This window comes from Molothrus ater, chromosome 1 (genome assembly GCF_012460135.2).
Source record: "Molothrus ater isolate BHLD 08-10-18 breed brown headed cowbird chromosome 1, BPBGC_Mater_1.1, whole genome shotgun sequence".
In the NCBI taxonomy this organism is placed as follows: Eukaryota; Metazoa; Chordata; class Aves; order Passeriformes; family Icteridae; genus Molothrus; species Molothrus ater.
In genome coordinates, this window is record NC_050478.2 from 47,219,909 (window position 1) to 47,243,639 (window position 23,731).

At 39.9% G+C, this 23,731-nt stretch overlaps 1 protein-coding gene across 1 annotated transcript in view; it reads right to left on the reverse strand.

The window, feature by feature from the left end:
- Positions 1 to 2,751: 2,751 nt before the first annotated feature.
- Positions 2,752 to 23,731, reverse strand: part of TBX20 (T-box transcription factor 20) — a 34,358-nt gene continuing 13,378 nt past the window's right edge. The window contains exons 5-8 of the mRNA XM_036407029.1: positions 22,050 to 22,208; positions 18,516 to 18,592; positions 7,408 to 7,517; positions 2,752 to 3,092 (exon numbers count right to left, since the gene is read on the reverse strand). Coding sequence (XP_036262922.1) covers positions 2,752 to 3,092; positions 7,408 to 7,517; positions 18,516 to 18,592; positions 22,050 to 22,208 — 687 coding nt within the window. The remainder of the gene's footprint in view (positions 3,093 to 7,407; positions 7,518 to 18,515; positions 18,593 to 22,049; positions 22,209 to 23,731) is intronic.

Sequence of the window (23,731 nt, forward strand, 5' to 3'; positions counted from 1 at the left end):
TCATCTGTAATACAAAATTCATCAGAGAGAATTTGGAAGAGGTGTTGGCTTTATCATGCTTTTATATCAAGACAGCCTACTACCATGTTATTTCAGATATGAATCACACTTCATTTGTAGTGGAAAGCCCTTTCATTTAATATTTTTTTGTAAATGAAGTTTTCAAAATCTGGTTTCATTCTCCAGAAAGAGCCTGGAGAATTTTCTGAGACAGTATAAGGGGCATTTCTGCATGCCAAATATTGGTGTTCTCAGAGCAGGGACTGGGACAGGGCTGAAAAGATTGTGCAGTTTGTTTTTGTGAATTTGGTTAATGAAGGAAGGTGATGTATGAACAGACTTTATGTCACATGTTGACCATGCCTAAATCAGCCCACATGTTTCAAAGTTGTTTCTGGAGTCATATAAAAGTTGCCTAGTCACTTGACCCTTTCCTGATGGAAGTATCAGCAGTAAAACTGCTGGCTTGAGTTCTGAACCTAACTGTATCCCCTGAACTCCAGATAAGTTAATGAAGCCGCAGAAGGAACCAGATAAAAGAAACAGAATTTCCCCACAGGCTTTAGTGCATGTCATCCTAGGGTGTTCGTACAACTCTAACAGAAGACAAACAAGTGAAAACTTTCTTCCAAACCTCTTCTTATGTTTCTGTAGAGTCATGGTAACTTGAAGAATTACATTCTTGTAGGGTCAGTATCACCTAATTTCCTGAAAAAGAGGGGGTTTATCTCAAAACCTGTTATAAGTAGGCACAGTCTTGCAACATGCACTTTCCCTGTGAATCTGATAACCTACAGCAAAATCTAATAGTTGGGTACACTAAGACAAATTCAGTGTCTGATTCTGAGTCATTTAAATACTGCAGAGCTTGGCCTGTTATATTAATTTATGGAACTCCTTCTAGCACGTCTGAATTGTAAATAAATTTTGATTTTTATTTACATACAGAGCACAGGAGTTGCAAATTGGCCCAGGTCAGTTTTCATCAGCAGGTCCAAGAGCGATTAATGGGGAATTACGGTGATATTGCAGATAACTTGGTTGGAAAGGTGATTGAAATGGCCTGCTTGAGAAGATTTTGCATTCTAGAAAATGCAATCTAGCTACTAGAAAATACATAATGGTGGCCTTTTTCTGTGGAATGCATATGCCTTGCCTTGCACTTTGCAGAGATGGGAGTAGGTGATTCAGTGTACTGCACTCTGCTTTTTACCATATAACATCAATACAGAATGGTGAAAAGCAGAGGACAATAAATCTCTTTTGTGTTCCAGCTCTACAGAGATCTGTAATATATGAAATTATATATGCTAGTTCTCTTTTGTCAGTGGATGTATTATCATCTATAGCTTGGATGCAACTCACACAGAAACTCTGTGTCAACTTATTATTTACAGTTGGAATCCCAGCTCTTGCCACACAGAAAACCAGCATCACGCTGGTACTCTCCAGTAGTGCAAAGGATTCCTGCCAGCTCTCTGCAGACAAGGTCATTATTTTCTTATGCCTCTATAGCTCCTCCATGGCATCAGACACAACATATTAGAAAAAGGGGACAATATTTTGAACGAGAGCTCCAAATACTAACTGAAAAAAAGTCAGACATGAATTTAAAAAAAACTTTCATGTGAAGTTCTGTACTGATATTTTCCCAAGGTAACTCCACCATTCTAGTGGCACATGAAAAAACTGGTAGTTCAACCCTCATTTTCCTAGCCAAGGTGATGCCTTGTATAATAACAGCCATGACCAAAACCAACAAAATCAGAACAAGTGGAAAGATACTTCAATGCCACTCATACCAGTCCATTAATTATAGTTTGATCCAGAGAGCCTATAGGCTGATCTAGCCTGAAATTGGGGTAACTTGGTACACATGTGCAGCTGGAAACAGGTCTTCAGTGGTACACACAACAGCAACAAGCACTGCTTTAAAATTGGAAATCTTGGGTTTCTAAGTTTAAGTAACAGATTTTTACAAATCACAATTTTTCTTCATTATATCTTAACCGACAGTTAAATTGTTCCTCCTTGGATATAGGACAAACTTCCTTTTAGACTGAAGGACAGAATACATTATTACTACTACAGTCCTGTAACACAGTTCTTTTTTTGGAACCGATAAGTGTTTTGTGAAAGAAACAAACAAAGAAAGAAAGACTTACTAATAACGTTCTCTTTGTGATTATAGTAGCAACTAAGAAATACTGGTTTTGGTGAATATATGCCAGTCTTAAAAAGGACAGTGGTCTTCTCCACTTTGTCCTGTTTTCAGCAAATGTATGCTGAGATAGCCTAAAACATGCTCAAAGTTATAGCAATACATTATTCTGTTTAGATGCTCATCAGTCACAAGAAGAGATGAAGATGAGTAAGAGTATTGCCTTTTCTAGAATTCATCTAGCATATGAAAAAAGACCTTTAGACCAATTAGTTTGTACACTGCTGCTTAAAGATAATCTCTTTCCACTACGTATAATGCACCTTTGGAACAAGCTGCAGGTGACCAAAGATCCTGGGGACTTTGGGATCCATTTTGGCTGTGTTACACATAGATCTGTGAGCAGCTCCAAGCTGCGTGCTCTCTTCTTGTGAACCCTCAAGAGAGGAATCTGTATCCACAATGCATTTTCTTAGCTGGTTTGTCATGAGTTCAGCAGTCCTGCCACAGGCCTTTCAGGAAGGTCCCTTGTATTTTGTCATAGCAAACTTGCACATTTAAAATCTCATGTTCCTCTTGCCACACGTCACTCATACAAACGGTGTCATCACTGCTGAAGAGTGACGCAGTCCTTGGATAGCTGCATAAGGACCCTGCTGAAAATAATGGTGGTACCTTGGCATGTGGAAGGATGGGAAAGTGGGGCCGCTACCTTGCATGGAGCTGGCTATAGCAGAGGGTGTAAGAGGCATTCCCAGGCGGCTGTAGGGAGGCAGAGATCCTTGGATCGGGTGAGGAATGGGTGTAGCTATGGATGCAGTGCTGGTACCCAGGGCACTCAAAGACTGTGGATGCTGAAATCCTGGGAAACTGGTTGAAGAGGAAACCCAGGAACTGAGGGACAGGTTATCAGATGTTGTGAAGGCTGACCCTGCAAGCAAAGAGAAAGAATACCTAACATTGGCACACAAAGCTGGTAAAGTAGCGAAAAGGGAGGAAATGAGTCCTTCACAGCAAGCCAGGTTTCAATGACCAATTGTCATTGGAAATACTTCCCATATACTTCAGTCTTTAAAATGTTATTTGCTGGTTGCTGTCCTTTATCACTACGTCTTAGACAAATTTCCATTTTCAGAAGCTGGTTGCAGTGGTTTCAACAGTAAAATCAGCTTTGCACATTGAACATTTTAGATATTAAACACTGAAGCACCTTGTAATGCTGTGCTAAACACTGAAATATCTCCTCTCACAGGGAAGTTCACTGTATTACATCCCTGTTTTGAAGACATTCTTGTAGATTTTTACATCAGATCCTTCGTAGAACTGTTGTTTTGGTGTTTTTTCCCAAAATTTCAGTGTGGCAAAAATGCAGAAAAATGTAATTTGCTCTACACGTTTTCCCTTTTTTTAAAACCCAGTAAAACCTGTCATTACTACATCTTTCCAGTCAACCTGATTCTTTCCAGAATATAGAGCAAGAAATCCTAAAAACATAAATGTCAAAGTATTTGTTGTTTTTCCCACTGTGTATAGTACTCTAATAAAGAGCACCAGTGCTAATTCATAGTAAGAGGTGCAGAACTTGCTCTGAAGGTAATTATCTACTTTTGATCAAATGTTAGTGTTGTGTTTGTCATTTTGTGTTGGGTTTGGACTTAAATTTGAAAAGTTTCAAAACCTATTTCCACAAATCTACCAACTCTTTAAAATACTTTGGGTTTCCTGAAGATTGAAGAATCATTAAAAAAAAAAGAAAAATGATTTCTTAAAATTAGAACTAATTACATATGTTGACAGTAAAATTTTGGAGAAACAATAATTCGTTTGGATAATTACACATGGTCATTTTCAAATAATCTAATGACTGTGTTGTCCTTCATCTCTGTTGTTCCTATATGCATCTGGTCATCATCATATGTCTGATTTCTAGAAATGGGAACTACAACAAAATGCTATAAATAAACTCATTGTATTCCTCTTTAAATTATAATTTACCTCTTGTCTCTTATGTATTTTCTTACTTGACCAGCTTTCTTACTTTAGAAAATAAATTTGTTGGAAAGAGGATTTGATAAAATAGAATTTCTATTCAGTATTGCAAAACATTCTGAGACAAAAAATTTTGTAACAGGTGCTAGTTTCATAAATCTAATTCAAGAAGGGAGGTTCATCCAAACTGTAGAATGAAAACATATGAAGACGTTTATCCATCAAGGAAAACTTACTGGAATTCAGTAAAGTAACCAATCATAGCCACATACTTAAACCAAACTATAAGCAAAAAACAACAGAAATAAAAAATGTATATTGTTGGGGTTTTTAAAAAAAAATCATAAATCTCTTACGGGATATATCCTCAAGCCATGAATTATTTTTCCTCTGCTTAAGGAAACAAGTAAAACAGCCCAGTAACAGGAAAAATAAATTGTGCCAATTTAGCAGTGGAGATAAACTTGAACCAAATCCTGGTCCTACCGCTGAATCAAATCCTAACTGCTGGGAAATTAGGATCCAGAGCCAAACTCTAAATATGACACATTACTCACAGACCACAGCAAAACCCTTGAAAAATCAGAGGGTATCTGAGCATTGCTGCACTACAGGGAAAGCAGGGTGCAAATGTGGATTTGCCCAGAAGGTTTTAATTTGTCTCTCTTTTCAGGTAGCTACTATGAATCCTGTGGATGTCTGTGGATGTAGGCACAGAGAAATTATGCATTAAAGAGTTTCCATTGAATTTATATATTTCCTATTAGTTAGTTCCTTTGGAATTAGACATCTTGTACAGTAGGTTAGCTGCTTCCATCTTTGGATGGCTGAAATTTGCTGAGCAGAGAATGCTCTGGGAGGGTGCCTAGGTAATTACCAAGCCTATCACTGATATTTAATTCTTTTGTTTTATGCAGAATAAGGTATGTGATTCTTTCTTATGAATGACTGTGAAATGATTGTAGGGCTGGAACATTTCTCCTATAAGGAAAGGCTTAGAGAATTGGGCTTGTGAAGTCTTGAGAAGAGCAGACTTTTGGGACACCTAATTGCAGCCTGTCAGTGCTTAAAGCAGGCCTATGAGAAAGCTGGGAACAAATCTTTTACCATGATCTGTCACAAGAAAGGGCTTTAAAGTAAAAGTGGATAGATTTAGACTAGATATAGGAAAGAAATTTTTTTACTGTGAGGGTGGTGAAACACCGGTTGGTGAAACACAGGCTGCCCAGAGAGGGGCTGGATGTCCCATTCCATGAAATATGCAAGGTCAAGTTGGATGGGGCTCCTGATCTAGTTGAAGATGTCCCTACTCACAGAAGGGGGGCTGCACTACATGACCTTTAACAGTCCCTTCCAACACTAACTGTCCAATGATTTTCACAAGGAACTTCCTCAAGCATCCTTTCCTGCTCCAGCTGATTTCGTCTCTAATTGCAGCTTAGTACTCCACATACCACTTTTGCCACCACCAAGGGAATTAGTACTTCTGAGGCAATCAAGGTCTCAAAGAGCTTATAACACACACCACCCAGCAATGCATATGTACTTGGCTCTCAACTCTTATTTTTGTGGGGGAACATCCACCAGTTTTGCATGCAAGGTAATTTTAAAATTCATTGGCAGAAATGAAAATATCTATGGCATTCCAGTAAGAACATTTTTTCTCTCCTTGTATCTTGGAGGATTTTTCCTAATTTAAGGACACTAGACCTAAAGAGAGAGCAAAGGCAGTACCAGTTACTCATGTGTAAGAGCAGTATGATTTACCTTCTGTGCATGTCTCTGGTTGCCCAGAACATTCACGTCCCATGTAGCATATGGCTCCCAGATTAGAAAAAAGTTCTTCGCCGTGATTCACAATTTTCCTCACTTACTCGTTTGCCATATTGCGAGCAAATGCAGAACTGTACCCTTTTATTACACAGAAAATTAATTGTCATAAAGTAGAATATCCCCCATGACACCTTTCTAAGGACTCTCTTCTGAAGAGATTTAATGGCCAGCTCTCATACTGAGGTTCACCTGATTCATTTTGTCACTCCCAAGGGAGGACATCATACTAGGGAGAAATTTAATTCTTGAAGAGAAGGTGCTTTGCTCTGAGCACTTCCAGCAATGGAAAATTTAATACTGTCTTCAACAACAGCTGGCCTAGGATCTAAGGTGACATGAAGCAAGGTAATTCCCCAGAACTGTGTGAAAGGATGGCATCATAGCAGGTGAACTTGCTTGAGAAACTCCATAATCTAAGGACCTGCTCTTAGAATAGATGTGTAAAAACAAGCCCACCTAATCACATTTGCTGAAGAGCAAGTCATGGTTAAAAATAAGTGTGTTTCCCTGCACAAGTCCACAGAGCTCATGACCAGAAAGAATGCTGTTATCTTAGCAGCACTGTATGAAGTTAGAGGACAAGACAAGGGCACTGCCAGTCGGAAGACAGATAGAACTGCTTTACCTCAAGTGGCTGTGGCATATCAGGCAGGTCACAAAGTCAACGTGCAAACTATAATGCAAGACAAGTTTTTGCCAGTCAGCAATCCTACAGGAAGGGTTTGAGATCTATTCCAGTGGTTAATTGTGACAGATGCAATTTCTCCAGTAAGTATCCTCGCACAGATCAAGTCTGTCTTGTTACTACTTTTGCTACTGCTAATGCAGACAAGGTGTTTAATAAAGCATTTGGGGCTAATTGCTTCAGCAGGAACAGCACCTTTAAGAGACTAACAGATAACAATTAAACATCAATTTTTCAGGGAGCTAACAAATTTTCTTCCTGAGTAAGCAAAGCGGGTTAACCACAAGTGGGTTGAAGATGGTTAGGACTAAGTCCTCTGTTCACAGGAGCCTGGAGGGGCAGCAAGTGGCACATCAACATGGTGCTTTACAAGTGGTGTGGAGCCCAGCTAGTAAGTTCTGCCAAGAGATGGAGAGTGTTAACTTGTTCTCAGCAATGAAGTAGTTCTCAGTAATGAAGTTTTCTGGTTTGCAGATATCTTGAAGAGGAAGCAGAACTAATTCTCTCCTGATGGCAAGGATTATATGGCTGTCTCTAGAATGGCCTCCTGAATTGAACCACCCACACCAGTGCTGTGGGCACATCAGATGTCCCAAAGAGGCAAAAGTTCATTATATGACTGCATGGCAGAGAGACACACCAGAGAAATGCTTTAGAGTACCACGGTAGTGCCCGTGGTCCTGCTTTTCTCAAGCATAACTGAGTCACCCCAGTTTACATCATGAACACAGTTTCCTACCTCTGCTTTGTGTTGCCTGGCTGTCATCTCCAAGATCATCTTCTCCTCCATAGGTCCGAATCGGGGATCGAGCATAGGAATGCTTTTGGATAAGACTCTCCACACTTTCCCTGTAAAAGGAAGCAACCTAATGTATCAATACCATCCCAAACAGCAAACTTTTTTGTTCAGGTAAATACAATGCCTTTTTCTGTCCAGATCAGAGGCTCTCCAAAGTTACTTAACAAAAGACTTACCTCATAGCATGACATTGGAAAAGCCAGATTTGGCCTGCATTTTTTTCATATTGCAGATCACCACTTACCAGTTTCTTCAGCAGAGTGAACTTCCTACTGTGCTTCCTGGATGTGGTCTCAGACAGTGACTATCAGACCAGCACTCTTCATAAATTTGAAAATGCAAACTCTGCAGTTATTTGTGCTGAGTGATGAGTCTGGGTTCAAAGAGACACCTGTGGTCCAGCTCCTTTCAAACAAGCTTTTGCATCACACATGACCACCTCATTTTCTGCTTTCCCCTTTTCCTGAAAGCAGGGGCAAAGATAGGTGTGTCCAGAGACAACTCAGCTCTGACTGTGCTCTCAGCATCACAGTGGAGGGCAGTTTGTAGCAGGAAGTCTGCAGATACTACTGATCTCGTGCCACGTCTATTCTGGGAGGTTAGATGTGTCTGCCAGGCCCCTGCCTTGCTGGTAGCACAAATCACTGAAGTCTCCCAAACCATTTTTAAATAGAAGGAAGGCGTATCTGCACGATAAGCCTTAGTAGTTTGTAAGGAAGATCCAACCTTACACATACCAAGCGCATTTCCATGTAAGTAGGTGGCATTATACCAAAGATGAAAATGACCTGGGCACATTTCCAAAATGACTTTGACCTTCTGTTCCTGTTTAAGAAATCTAAGTAGCAATAGTTGTTTAAATTTGCTACTTGATGAATGTTTTGTCTGAATTTACCATTTGTCCATTCATACTTGCTAATGCCCTTTGCTTAGAGAGTGCTCCTGTTTCAGAAATTCCAAGGAAAAATATTTTTCGAGTAACATGATAAATCACAGTGGCACATGTTTTCCTTTCCTACAGAAAGTCCATTATGGTCATTTTGTCCTTGGTCTATCACTGGCATCATTACTTATGCTAGTCTCCTCAGAAAAAAATAAATAAAAAGAGGATCTTATCAAAGTGATTTACTTGTGTCAGGATTGGAAATGGACTGAAAGCAATGGCAGTTCCTACATAGAGGATGATATAATTGGATTACTGCCTTTTAAGTGATTGAAAACAGTAGGCATATCAGGGCTATCTTGAAGAAGATTTTCCGAAGAAAAAGACAGATGGCATTGTTTACATTATGTGCTGAATGCCTCTTGAAACATTAGACTTTCTTCTGAAGCAGAATGTGAAATGCATAGAGTTTTACTTGACCAAAAGGGCTATTTCATATGAGTACAGCATAACAGAATAACAAATTAGACCGGTGTTTTCTGAGTGATTTAGATACTGGTATATAAACATATTCAGAATCTAGGAATTACTAGTCCATCAAGGTCTGAAAAATAAATTTAATACAGGTGATTGTCTGTATTGTCTCTATTGACTTTATTTCTAGTAAGGGTCTGCTTATAACAGCAGATATTACAGCACATAATAATATCCTGATGCAACAGAAACAATGCAGGCTGTAGTTTTAGCACAGTGGGCCAATTTCACCTCTAAAACATTGGATCCAATGGCAGCTTGGGGATAAACTCACCCCAATAAATTTACATTTGAATTACCTACAGGGATTTAAAGCTAAATCAAATGCCCACAATTATTGCAGACTAAATTCTTTCCAGATGGGTTTGTATGCTAGACAGAGAACTCTATTATTCTATATGGTTGTCTTCTTTTAAAGGAAAAAGAGAGATGACTTCTTAGTGAACCCTGAATCTGCAAAGTTTGAAACCAGGGAACTATGTGGTAGGTTTATTTATTTATTTTATGATGTAGTGTTGCAGATAGTATGCAAAAGGTTTTGGAAGATTAATCTCATTCATCGGCACAAGAGGCAAAGGTTTTTATGGCAGAGGGAATGTGGAAACTTGGATCAGGGAAAGCAACTAATCTCACAGTCCTCTTGTGCAGCTGAGATTTAATATTCAAAACTGTATGAGCTTATCTTGACTAACCACGTTGGTTGTTTATGCTATAATCACAAAACACCTACTGAATTTTCGTTTTAGAGGTTGAGGCTGTGACTCTCACCCTGAGTGCAAAGCATTGAGATTCACACCAGAATTTAGGCACCTGCCCCCACAGTCTCCAGGTGGCTCCTCTTCTTTCCACATACAACACATATAAACCTCCAAACAGACTTACAAAATGCAAAAGGCTGAGTGCACCTAAGTGTGCAAAAGGAAACAGGAGAAAAAAAAAGAAGCGGTGTATTTTCTCCACTCAAAAGGCATATCTCTGAGTTATCCTCCAAGCACTGTTTCTTCTACTTAGGAAAACAAGAGCAGAAGTCTTTCCTTCCCCTTGTGTTTCAAAGGAAAAGGGTGTGGTGCCCTCTGCACTATGCTGCAATATTCCATCCTCAGAGAACACCACTTGGAGTCTGGATAAAGAAGAGAGCAGTTGCAATTCATTTAACCTATAAAAATATTTGGATTTTCCCACATAGGTTGGAAAGAGGAGACTAACCTACTCCACCCTTTAAAGACAGAGGTGCCTCAGGACTTGACTCCAGCACAGAGACGTAGGAGGAAGCAAAACTTTAACAACAAGACTTAAGTGCCTGTGAAATCTAGTTCAAAATGCAGGAGCAAAGCTGGCAATCTGGAATACAGATTCCTTCTTATATCCTTGTTTCCACTGGGTACAAAAGGACTTAAATCTCAAAATATTTCTGAAAATTCTCCTTATGGAAGTATGAACCCTTTAGGTTATCCCAAATATGGTGCTCTGGAGAGTGGATTAATAAAATACATTTTTTTCAAATCCCAAAATATTACACAAACACTACTAAAAGGGAAATACATTATTACCTCTGGCTTTTTAGTTTTGTATGCAACATCAGATATTTCAATGTGGTTTCAAGGATTTATGGAAATAATTTTATAAATTACTGAATTATAAATTAATATTTGCTTCTTTATGATTCTATGCTTAATTTCAAAAAATAGCAAGTGAAGAATATGGTGGAGGGTTTTTTAAAGCTGTCTTTGCTAATTTTTCAGCATTGTTCCACAGTAAACATGTTATCTGAGGAACAAAGTGACTTCCAGTAACTCAATACTCAACTTCTGTCCTGTTTCTTTGTTTGAGATCAGAGACTTGTTATCTTATACTGGGACCTAACAATTTTTAATGCATCTAAGAACTCCACAGTTTCTTCTATTAGCAATAAATTAGCATTAAACCTTGTTCTGAGAGAGATCACAAGCTGCCAATTGAATAAAGGAAAGATGTCTTCTTTCTGTCAAATGTTTTTGTGTGGTCTACCAACAAGTTCAGTCTTCCATGCTGTTCTTCAACTCACAGATATCTTGGAAATACACAGAGGAGGGAAAAGCATGCCCATACACACAATATATTACTATGATTAAGTTCTGCACGGTGTACAACTGGATAATAGTAGGAGATGACAGGCTGGAGAAGAGCAAGTTAGGGACTGAGCTTCTTGAGGAAAAGGATCCATGTGCCAAATGGAAAGGAGAAAACTAAGCTCATATTGGCAAGCACACCCACAGAGAAGATGCTAAGAAAGGACAAATGTGAAGAGAGGTAATAGGAAAAGGAGCTCTGGTTGATCCCAATAATCTGCATTCCAACAGAACCACACTTTGAGCCCAGCCCTGTCAATAAACCTTATTATGAATGAAGCACTTGTCTCCTTTGTCCAAGAAATAAAACAGCAAAATTTGAACCTGAAATCAAGGCATGTGAAAGGCTGAAAGAACTCATCAATTAGAAAGGGTTTAGGGTGCACAGGGAATATCTTGCTATTCTGCAGGTTCTAACCTCTTGATTAAACTTTTCACTCTTGCCTCTGCAGGCAGCTGATTCTAAAACGAAACTTCTGGTTAGGGATGCTTTGTGTCACAGAGTTCCAAGCTGAGTCTTTGGCCTTGTTTAGCTAACAGTGCCCTGTATGGTGCATGTACAGTGCCCTGGATGTACAGAGTAGCCTCGAAGGACCAAAAGATGGGAAAAATCCTGATGTTACTGACAAATGATTCACTAACACTTTACAGCCCAAACCCAAGATTTGCCATGGATTTGAGCTAGGAGAGGGCAGAGAAGAGAGTTGGCTTGGTAAGTAGCTGAGGCTCTGTGTGAGGGTGCTCACTTTCTTTTGCTGTCAACCCAGATTACAGAAATTCTCTCAGGAGATGATAAAGTCCCAGATTACCCTGAACAGGATCTTTAATCAAGATGAAAGAACAGGGCTTCTTTGGAGGTGGGAGCAGGCATCTCTGATGTAATTTTTTCTGCTCCTTTTGCTATGACTCTACTTCAGCTGTGCATGCACAGCACCCTGGTGATCACCACAACCCTGATTCTGAATTTGGCAGAAAGGAGATGGAGATGGGAAGCCTACCTTCTCCCTTTGGGACAAAAATGCTTAAGACAATATATTTAGTGTTGGTGAAGGTGTCAAGAACGCTGATTCAGAAGTAGCTTGCTGGATACCAGGGCATCCAGTATCTGTCTCAGATCTATACCATGGCTACAAAGAGGGTGAAGTTTGATGTAAGGGGCAGCCATCCCTTCCAGTGAGAGCCAGGATCAATCTTCTTTGAAGACAACATACTAAAGTCAAGCTGTGGTGAGAAAGAGCAAGTGGCTGAGCCAGGCACTCTGAATTTATGTCTTCTGCACAACTACTGTTTCAAGAATGACTACAAGAGGTAAAAAATCCAGAGCAGAGCTGAGAAGCCTCTTATTATTAACTTCTTTTTTTTTACCCCTTGCTATCCAAGGGCTAGGTATGCAGAAAGGTAAGGATATTCCCAGAATCTGCTCCCTGTTCCTGGTGTCATGGGGTTTTCTTTTTTCTACTTTTTTTTCCTTGTTCTTTGAAAGGAAAGGCAATGTAAATTAAAAAAAATAAATAAAAAAAGGAGGAAAATAGTAAAATAGTAAAACTGACAATCGTGTTTTGCTTGACCATTCCAACAAAAAGAAAAATACAGAACAGAACAGGATATAAAGTGTATGAATTATCAGTTTGCAGCCTGAATGACTTCTTTAGTTCTGCATTTCAAAGGTTTCCTTTTTTTTGTAGCTGCCAGTTAGTATGTTTGGAAGAAAGCCCAGATAACAGAAGATGTCAGAAGTGAGGTGAGGTGAAGACAGATGGAATAAATGGGCTGAGAAGGCACAAAAATAAACTTGTCGGAAGTCACACTGCAATAGGACTTTTTTTTAAGGGAAAAGATGACTTATTTGTCCAAGACACAAGTGCTAAAAACAAGTCTCTAAAAAAAAAACAACCCACAAAAAAACCCCAACAAAATAACCCAACCAAAGAATAAAACTCCCCCCAAAAAACCGACAAAAACCACTCACCTCCCGAAAAACCAAAACAACATAGCAGGAAGAGCAAGTAGATTTCTGTAACAGCAGCTACAGATGAACAATTTATGTTGTCAGAACCACTGTTCAGATATCACTCAGCCTTTATGTCCCTCTGGCTTTTATTCACTACTTTACATATGCACAAACATACAGACGTATTAATTTTCTACATATACTTGCTCTTACTGGTAGACAGAGGCTGACCACAGGAACATAGTTCAGGTTGTGGATGGTTCATGGTATGGACCAAATCCTTGAGCACAACAAAGTACTTCTGTTCCACTGCTTAGGTTAGAACAGAGCCAACCAGGGACAAAAAAAGGCCTACAGGCTACAGTAGCTCATGTGAAGTGGCCCAAAAACTCATCCAGAGCTGCAAAACCCTTTCACACAGAGTCAAAACTGCTGGGCAAGTGTTGGATGGATGCATTACTGCAAGAATTTATACAGGAAAGAAGGGAAATGAGTCTTAAATTAGGAAAAATGTAGGGTTTGATGATTGTAGAAGAACAAGTGTAGCTCCGCAATGTTTACTGTCACCCTCTCAGTAAAAATCCAGCAGTTGTAGGTGAGCTGAAATATGCATGGATATGACAAAGCCTAGCTGAAGCCATGGCATGGGAAAAGTAATGACATTTATGAAGAAGGGGCATGAAGTTATCAATACACTCACACAACTTCTCTCAATTGCAAATAAAAATGAGAAAACTATCTTACATAGCCAGCCCCATGGAGCTCCACTTCACCCAGTGGAGCAACCATTTCTTTCTGACTGTAACCAAATGATGAGAGGTGAGTACAGAGAAGTCCTATGAAATTGTAGGGGGAAGTCTCTGGAAAAATTTCTCTGGGGTGGAAACCATAAATCTGACTTGACATCATCCCCACCTGTTATGCCCACACTACATCTGCATGAAGTGAGGGGAAACAACCAGAACAATATTTTTATACCATTTTGCATAAGTAAGGAGATAGATAACAGAACACCCAAGTGGAAAATGAGCCAGAGTATGAGTGTTCAAAAACTTGGGAACTAAAGAGGATTTTAAGTGGCACAGGGGGGCTTTCTGCTGGGTGAAAAGGAACAGTTGCCTGGCTAACAACAAACAGAGTCAGATGAACCAGATTTGAAGGGAATAATTCAGGTGTTTAAATAGGCAGGTAGTGTTTTCAAGATTTGCTAAGGCATCCAAGCCAGATGCAGTGTTCTGGAAGGGATGATGCAGAAAATAGAGACAATCCACCCACCTATCTGGAGCAGCAGCTGAAGGCTGCTGGAATACTGGTATCTGGAATACTGGCACTAGGTACCAAGGTGTTTATGCCAGAGTCCTTGGCATTTCTCCCTAAATTCAGGACTTCTTTTCTTGTCTGAACCCAAACATCAGGGATGATATCTCATGGCTGGTTGCTGACATTCACAGACTGACAGCTGGCTGAGAATAAAGGATCAGCTGGCAGTTTGACTTATTGGAGAATTATGACAAAGCCCTACTTAACCATGGGTGTGGGGGTAGGTCATAGAGCCTGTATGTGTTTCTGGCTGTTGGCAGGAGGCTTTCAAGAGTCTGGGAAGTTCTTCTTCCAGACCAGCAACAGGCAACAGGAATGGGGAAGAAGGCAGCTCAGTGGGGCGAGCAGGGAAGGGCTGGGAGAGAGGATGGCTGTGCTCAGCCCATCGCTGATCCTGCAGCAGGGAAGTGCCCCTATCCAGGCATTAGCATGAACTTTGCTTACAGCCTTGGAAGCCAGTGTGATGTATTTCCACATCTCAGAGATGAAGCTCCTCAGGGGAAAGTCTGGAATTTTATTACCATGCAAATCCAGTTGGGATGTTGCTCTCTAACTTCCCCACCCCCCATCCTTCCCTTCTCTACCTAAAATTACTTGGGCATGCAACCATACTTTTCCATATTTCCTCCTGAAATATCCCAGAAGAATTATTGGACTTGTGCAGATGGGTATACTCATTTAACTCTCTCCTTAAATAGTAAAAATCTACACCCTAAACTTGCCTATCACATACTTGGCTCCTGCTCTTGAAATTATCACCTTTTTCACTGGACTTTTTGAATGGTATGATGGTTTTATTTATCTATTTATTTTTAACAGGCTAATTCTTCACAACAACTCAAAAGATAATTCAGACTCAAATGAAAAAAAATTAATCTGTTGGGTTCTGCCTCTGCATCCTTTATGCCTGTGACAGTTTTTTCTTTAGCAGAAATGCCTCATTACTCGATTTGGCATCCCATAGTCAGCACCACAGTATGCTAAGCTCCACATTCTGGTAATTGCTGCTAAATGTTCAATTTTTTCATTCACAACCCAGTGGGAGCCGTTTTATAGTAGAGGAGATGTAAATACCACGTAAAAAGATCAAAAGGTGAGTCAGAAACTTATCTAAATCCCAGTAGCCCCAGATAAAGTCTGCCACATTGCTATAAATAGATCACAAGTAATATAGGGAAAGGGTTGATTGTGATGGGAACCTTGCATCCTACAAAAAGTTCAGTATATACCAAACTCACCAAAAGATTTCTTTTGATAGTTAAAAGACTTACATATAGCTATGAGTACAAGGAAACCATTCTATGATAGGAACAAAAGAAGACACAGGGCATTTCAAAAACATTGCTGTTGCCTATCTCCTCTACTGCTGTGTAAATTTCACTACTTTTATATATATTATTTCAGCTCCAACACATACAATGCCAACAGATTTAATCCTAGAGGCATTTGCAGCTTGAATTTCTTACATAAGGATCGTAAATCTAGAATGGGAAGCCTGAAATCGTTAAAGTCACATATTTATAAAATCATATTCAATTAGGTTAAAAAAGTGCAATTTCTGTCATCATGTCATAAAAAGATGTGTTTTTCTCTCAGATCTACTATAAAGAAAAGCTCCCTATATTGTTACAGATAGAGGCTGTTTTCAATCAGTTACAAGAAGCAATCCAATTACTGGATGGTTTAGTGCAGTAACTGACTCCAGACTAATTTAATTTCTTTGGGTCTCTAAAGATCAATTGATCTGATTTGTTTCCCTCCCCAAAGGCTGTTTAGGAAAAAGCAGGCTTAAATACTTGGAAATGAAATACAAAGCTCTGTGTGCTTTCACACTACTTAGGTCATTTGGAAAAGCTAGAACTCAGGATAAATGAGTGCTCTCTTGGCCCCAACATCATGGGATGCTTTACGGGAGGCCATTAGGATCACCATGCCACACTGTAGATTACACACACACATGTGCTGAGTGCGTGCCTGCTGAGGGAGCAGTGCAGGGAAAGTATTTTCACAGCTTCTAGAGAACTAGTCAATTTTCAAGAGCTGTGCAAGTGTGTTTTGGCCTTCACAGTCTTTTCCCTGGAAAATAAGTATTTTCTCCAGCAGTGATCTTATAGTTTCCAATTAGACTGAGCAAGAGTCATGCTGTGCTATTCAAGATTCACCTATTTGCAATTAATGCTGCAATGGACATCAAATAAGAAATTCTTTCTGTTGCCTTTCTTCCTATTATCATTTATTTTGCTATTTCCTTTGCTTTGTTTTGGATTTCTTTAAGTGATTTTTCTGGTGCTAAGAAAATCTAGAGAACCAGTGGGAACTTAGAGAATGATATCTTCATGCGCCTGAGTATTTTAGTGGCAGAACTGAATAAACCCCTTAATATTTCTGCACCATTTGTTTGACTTAGGCAATTCTCAAACACTCTCTTACCAGCCCACTTGCCTGTTACACTTTTGTTATCTCATGACTTGATGTGTTGTGCAGCAAGTTTTGAATTTTTAAATAATATTGTAGTAGTAATCAGGGCTAAGCTTTCTAATTTAAGTCAAAAATCAGACCTCACCCAAACCTGGGCTCTCAAATCCAGAGTTTTAATGTAAGTTTAATAGTTTTCACAGTCTGTTTCTTGTATTTATTGTAGGCTTCACATTTGTCTGCCTTATCTTTTGTGGCAACATTTGTGCCTGGACTCGGCTGCCTGTCTCAGGCTCTATTCTTACACTTATCAATAAACAAAAGGGCACTGCAGCTTATGCTCAGCATTTCTGACTCCATGCCATGTGCTGTTATAATAAGATGTCCTCTGGAAAAATTCCCCTCATATCCAGCACCACGATAGTCAGTTCATCTGCACAGAGGTAACTAAGTTTTCCTCCCAGCTTATCTGTTCAGACTCTTTCCACCCTTGCAAAGCTGTGTTGTTAGATGTCTCTTGTCTGTAAAACAAGGAAACCTCTTCTGACGGGTCCTTCCTTTACTATTTATTGCATACTAACCTGAGCTTTGGATCTTGTTTACCTGAGTATTCTCTCAATACAGCAGGCCATGCTATTTTATTAAATTTGCCTTGTTTGTTTGTTTTCATTTTCAATGAAGGCTTTCACTTAAAAAACAATTTTCAACAACTTTGCAAGTGTGCACTGCAGCCTACAAGCTATCTTTCCACAAATCATTGTTCTTTTACCCATTTACTTGACAGATCACTTATGATCCAGTCTCTACTAAGGTGTAAACGATACCCCTATTTTCCATCCATGGGCCTGCTTAGATGGATGTACTTTTGAACTGCTGTAAAGACTTTCTCTAGCTCTGTTGCTATGACTTCACTGAGCAGTTTGTCCCCTGCATGCACCTGTGAAAAATGATTCACAGATACATCTGGATATCTCCACATAGGAGCCTGGAGGGTTTTGGCCTCTCCAAACTTTCTTTCATGATTGTGTGCTCATAGGAAAAATTGGATGTGCTGTATCCATCTCCATCGAGTTCTCTTCCAGCTTAAAGGACACAAGCAGCTTAATTTGCTTCATTTGCCAAGTTATTTGACACGACACCATAAAAATGTGACGTGCTGGAAAACTACCAAGAGATTGAAGTTTATTTCCTAACTCAGCTGTGCATTAATGCTTCTGTCCCTATGGCAGCAGTTGCTTGTAATGAGCTGTACACACACAGAACAGTTTCCAGATAAAGCTTTCCCCTGATGCAGCTTGTAATACAACTTTGGTGAAACAAAAATGGCATCTTTGTTGTCAGAGTGGGAGTTATGGGAGTCTTCCTGATGGCAGTAATTGCCAATTTGGTGTCTGGGACTGCTGAAGTGAATTTTGGGATCTCCCCTCTCTCTTTTCCACTATGTTGAGCAGTGGGGAGCTGTAAAGATGTTTTTCACAGGACCACTGCCCTTGTTTCCCATTGACCCAATTCACAGCTCTCAATAGGATTAAATGGCATGATAAGAAAGAAAAGCTTTTCATTCTGAAGTTGTAAAACTGACCCTCTTCCCCCTTCGAGAAGCCCCCTGAGGAAGACAAATATATTGGCCCCAACTGGAACAGATGTCAAAACTCAAAACAGCTCTTTCTTCATAAAGTTTATAAGTATTTTTAAAGGATGTGGAGGAGTCTTACTATATGCAGCAAGATAACATTAAAATGCACAGGTTCTCAGGAGTTGAAAGGATGCTTTTCCTACAAACTCTCTCTTCTCTTTATCTTATCTGCATGGAACGTAAACAGAAAGTCCCCATTACCTCTCGATATCAGTGAGTCTGGAAGAGTCACGGAATCCTTTAGCAAAAGGGTTGCTGTCAATTTTCAACTTGGTTATCTGGGAACACAAAAAAGAGCAACGTTACACGAATACAGTGTCAGGGTACTGCAGTGTACAAAGTGTTGGCCAATCCATCCCCTGTGGCTTCACTGCCCATTTCATCCGCGTGCCCCGTGTGTGCTGCTCCTGAGACATTGCAGAGCTGAGGAGGAGGCAAACCAGGCTGCACTGCACATGTGGCAGGGGGAAGACCAAAGGGCATGGCAGGCTCAGCCTTCCTGCTGCCTGGAGCAGGAGGAACCCACCCATGGACAGCATTACAGCTTCCAAATACTTCACCAGCATCAATCAGGTTGTCTTTTCCACAGGCAGCACAAATCACCCTGCTAACAGCTGAGCATGCTTGGTGGAGCTGCTCATCAACCAACACAAGCCCCAGCAACCTGATGCCACAGTTTCACTTCACCACCACCTTTTTTATACCGGTGGTGTTAAAAAATACTTAATTTCCAGGGAAATCTTCTCAGGCAGGCCTACCAGCCACCACATAGGGCCAGTTTAACTGGTTTTGTATGAAAAGAAGCTGAGGAAGGGAAGGAAAAATGTGGGGAGAGCTCAGATTAAAAGTGACAGAGCTTGGATTGAAGGAGTGACCCCACTGAAACTATCACTATTTTATCTCGAAAAACCACAGATCATGAATAAAAACTTTCCTCCCTTCTTCAAAGGTAGCTATAAACCTGCCCACTCATTCAGTCAGCCTTTCCATTTTGAGTGAGCAACCCATTGACCAGGAATCCCTCCTGCCCCAAAACATCTGAGCTCCTCTTTGTGGTGAAACTTTTCAGGTATATGGTGGTGGCTTTCAATATGTTTTTTCGAGGACCAGGAAAAAAATGCACCATTGTTCTTGTGAAATTTTCAATCTATCCAACCAATTTAGATTTAGTGAATAAAACCTGAGACATCATTGTAATATTTGGATTTTCCAGCCATACTTCTTCCAAGAGCTAAAAATAAAATTTTAAGTGGGAGTTAGAGCTTTATGAGAGAAAACACAGGACCCGTCCTGCAGGGCAGTGAATGCCACCAGCTCTAGCTTAAGCCCATGAAAATCAAGAGCTCTCAATATTTCATATTATGGAGATTTGTCAGCCTGACTTCCTTAAAAAAAAAAACTGTGTCAAAGAGGCTACAACCTCATTTTTAATAACTGGGCCTCAAGACTCAGAAAAAAAGAAATGGGATCTTTTCCAAATCGTCTAACAATGAAACACTCTCATCAAACAAATATATTTCAAAATGGGGTGGCTTCTCCCCCAAAATAAAAACAAAATAATAAGGAGGACAAATATATATTTATATAAAATGCTAAAAAATAAAGAGGACAACTAGAAACAACTTTTAATTCTGAGAAAGAGGTCTTCTGAGGAAAACACAGAGAGGAAGGGACATGTTGACAAAGGGAAATTCTGAATTTCTAATTAAGGGTCTGTCAGTGGTCGAACACCATAGACCTGAGTGTTGGTGGAGAGTTTGAGGTTGTCTCATCACTTATATACAGCTGGTGGAAACAATCTTGAAGCCTTGTCACAAGGACCTTGAAACAGCTCAGAAAATTAGTTATAGGCTCATTCTACTTCCAAGACATCCATAAGCCCTCAGCTAATGGTGATGTTGCAGAGTGGCAAGTTAGTGCCTCACATCCAGTGAAGGTTTTTATGGCAGCATTTTGAAAACCACCTTGAAAAAAGACAAGCTCTAACTAGTTCCATTGACTGAGATCACTGACACACCAAGCCAACTGCACTACAGAACAATAAGGATGTCTATTCATCTCTTGAGCATATTTTCACCAATCAAACTTCCATCTTCCTGATATTAAAGTTTTGGTATGACATCACAGAAGAAACTTTTTGTATCCACCAAAGCCAGATGAGACTCACAATCATTTATGGCCATATTTTTCCTGAGAGACTGTCTCACAAACAATCAGAGAACATCTGCTAGAAAGCATTTTAAAATGAAATCTGACCTACAATTCAACTCTGTGGCAGTGGTTTGACTGTTTAAATAAATGCATGCCCTTTAAATCTTAAATTATGAGATAGTTTGTTGAAAGTGTAATGTATTTAGCTTTTATCTAATAACCTCCAGAAATGTAATCAATCCCTCCTTAAAACAGTTCTGAAAGAAATGGCAAAAATGAAAAAAGGCTCCATTTTCATTAGTCATAAATAAAATGACAACATCAACCTCTAGGGGTTCCGGAGATGTTCCATTGAGAAATTTTCCAGGACTCAATGTATGTGCTTTTAGTTTAGAAACATCTCTAGTGTAAATATTGTCGATAGACAAAAATCCATCCTACAGAAATAAATTCTGTGTTTAGCTGGTTTTGTGCCTGTTACTATTTTGCTGGTTTCTAAAGAAAGTTACATGGAAAAATCTAACTGCCTGTCCAAACATTATTTTCTTGAGATTGCCAGGTGCTGAGTATGTTTTCTACAGCATTCAGATACAAATCAAGTCTAAATCAATATATTATTAAAGCCTTAAAGCAGGATGTGGGGTCTGTCATGAGGACTGACTTAATATTACTAATATTATCTTCAGAGCTTCCTTGGCACCCTATGCATTAGTTTCATTTTATTAGTAATATTTCAAAATTGCTTTTACTTCATGTTAGGAAATGCCTTCTTCTTTAAATAATCCAGCAGGTACATTAACTCTCTGATGCTGCCTGCCCACATATTGGGCAGTGCCTATATTTTTCTTAACTTGAGGGAATTAAGGAGCAAAATAGGTGGGTTTTTTTGAAGTACCATAGTCAGTAAGTCCTTAAAGCATGCTCTGAATCACACTGAAGGCAACAACGTATTTCCACTGACTTAAATATAAAAGTCCTATCCACCATCAAACAGAGCCTCTGTTCTCTGATTGTTTATAGACTTCCTAAAATTACTCATTAGCAATCCATTGTTATGATCTCCTCCATTTTGTATATATTATTCACTGGCATGCAAATTGAAATTCAAACATCTGGATGTAATTTGGGCAGCCTCTGAAAAGCATATCTCTGAGTGATTTTCCCTACGCCTGAGCTTTACAGCTTAATTAGTCAACTTTTTAAGCCCATGAAATCATCATGTGCAAACCAGAATCTCTCTCAGCTCATAGCTTGTGACATGAAAGATCACTGTAAATAAGAACAGTTCTTTAATGAGCTATAATTAGAAAATGACTAAATGTTTATATGCAAGCAGCTTTGTATAGACAGAGGGGAAGTCAAAAGAAAGCTTCCTACTTGTCATTTTTACTCTCATGAATAATTCTTACTGCTCTTTGAAGTCTGTACTACTACTGTATCTTCAGGAATTATTCATGAATATTAATAAGATTGGCATGGAAAGGTAGGTTATAGCAGAAATTTTCCTAGTTTAGATTGGGCAGAAGGGAGTTTTTAGCAGGGTGGGATCTAGTTACATCTGTGGAAATTAGCAACTCTACTCACCAATTGATTCTGGTAGGCAGTAACAGCAGTAAAAACTGTCTCTGGAAAGATGAATGTTCTGAACTCTTCTGATTTCAGATTTAGCAAAGAAGCTGTGTGATCCTTCTTCTTAATGATGTGCACCCTTGGCTGGTACTTGTGCATGGAGTTCAGAATGATCTGCAAGGCAGAATGACAGAGCACTGTCCTGAGAGGAAGGTTGACAGGGCCCTTAAAGGCTATAAAACCATGGGGGGAGGGGGGGAGGGAAAGATCTAATTAACACTCGAGGGGAAGAACCTGAAATCTACCCAGCCTGGGGCTGATTTTCAGAGCAAATTCTCCAGCTCCTTTGAGCAGTTCCAGGAAATGAAGGTGGAAGAGCAGGCATCCCAGAAGCTAGTATCCTCTCACTCCTACGCCACTGGTGAGCATGCATTTCTTGAGGCATAAATACCTGTTCCTACAGGTGAGGTGTTTTGCATGCAGAATTAGTCACTGCCAGAGTGTGCCCTGGTTGGCAGGTGTGACTATGTAACTCCTGAAAGCTAATGGCCAAGAGCCCCCACTTGCAAAAATGCACATGTGCAGAATGAAAACAGCCACAAATCCCTCAGAAAAAAAATTATGGAAAAAATTAGACCCATCCAAAAGCCTACCAGCAGCAGCACAAACCATCTGACCAAAAGTAAAACTCCACGTAGCCTTTCACTGTGGCAAACCTTTAAAACAAACTCCTTCGGGGGTGCTCGTCACCGCAGACTACCAAAAATGAGAGCAAGGAGGGAAACCAGTATGGAACCCCCAAATGACTGGGTTTTGCTATTCTATCCTCATTAATAATTGTTTACGAGCTCTCAAAACAATTCTAAACCCAAGGTACCAACCAACCAATTTCAACGTTCACTGGCGTCAAACCAAGAGTCCCCCTTGCTTTAGTTACCACTGGCTGGAGGCCTGTTTGGCGGTCTCTAACCACAGTATTACAATATAAGAATTAAATACAGAGCTCAGCTCACACCAGCCCTTCTTTTGGATATAATCACAGTCACAAGACAAAATTGGCAATGGTGTGGGTGGTTCTATTTTGCAGGGGCCATAACGACATTACAGTCAGCTCCCTACATCTGGAATAGCTAATGTGCATTCCTCAGGAAGCGTTAACTTCAGCTGAAACATAGCAGGAGCAGTGCAGTATTTCATGCTAAGTCAATGAGAAAGGTTGCACATTGCATTGGAGTGGAGAGCTTAGAGACGGTTCTATCATGGCTACAATTTCCATCAGTGTTTTTCTTTGCTGCTCCTTTGGAGCCAAATACTGGAAGACTCGCACTGGGACTTGGGGGGAGGCACAGAGCAACAAGAAAGACATTGCAATGACAGTGAACCATCATCCTAAAAGTGTTGCATGTTTGCTTTAACCAGCTCAGGTCCTTTTTCAAAGCACTTCACCATTTTGTATAGGAACACACGCAGTGGCCATGGACCTTGCCTCCTTAGCACTTTTCCCTCTCTTTGTAAAATTTTTGTCTTGTCATCCTAGTTAGTTGGAGTGCTCTAAGCAGATGGAAAAGACATTTTAAAGCAGGGTGTGTGGATGGTGATGAGCTTACTGAGGGGTCGGCCCACAGACCTTGGTGCTTTCCATTGCCTTTCATGGCCATGATATCCACACCAAGGCATTACATCTGAGCAGCAGTCAG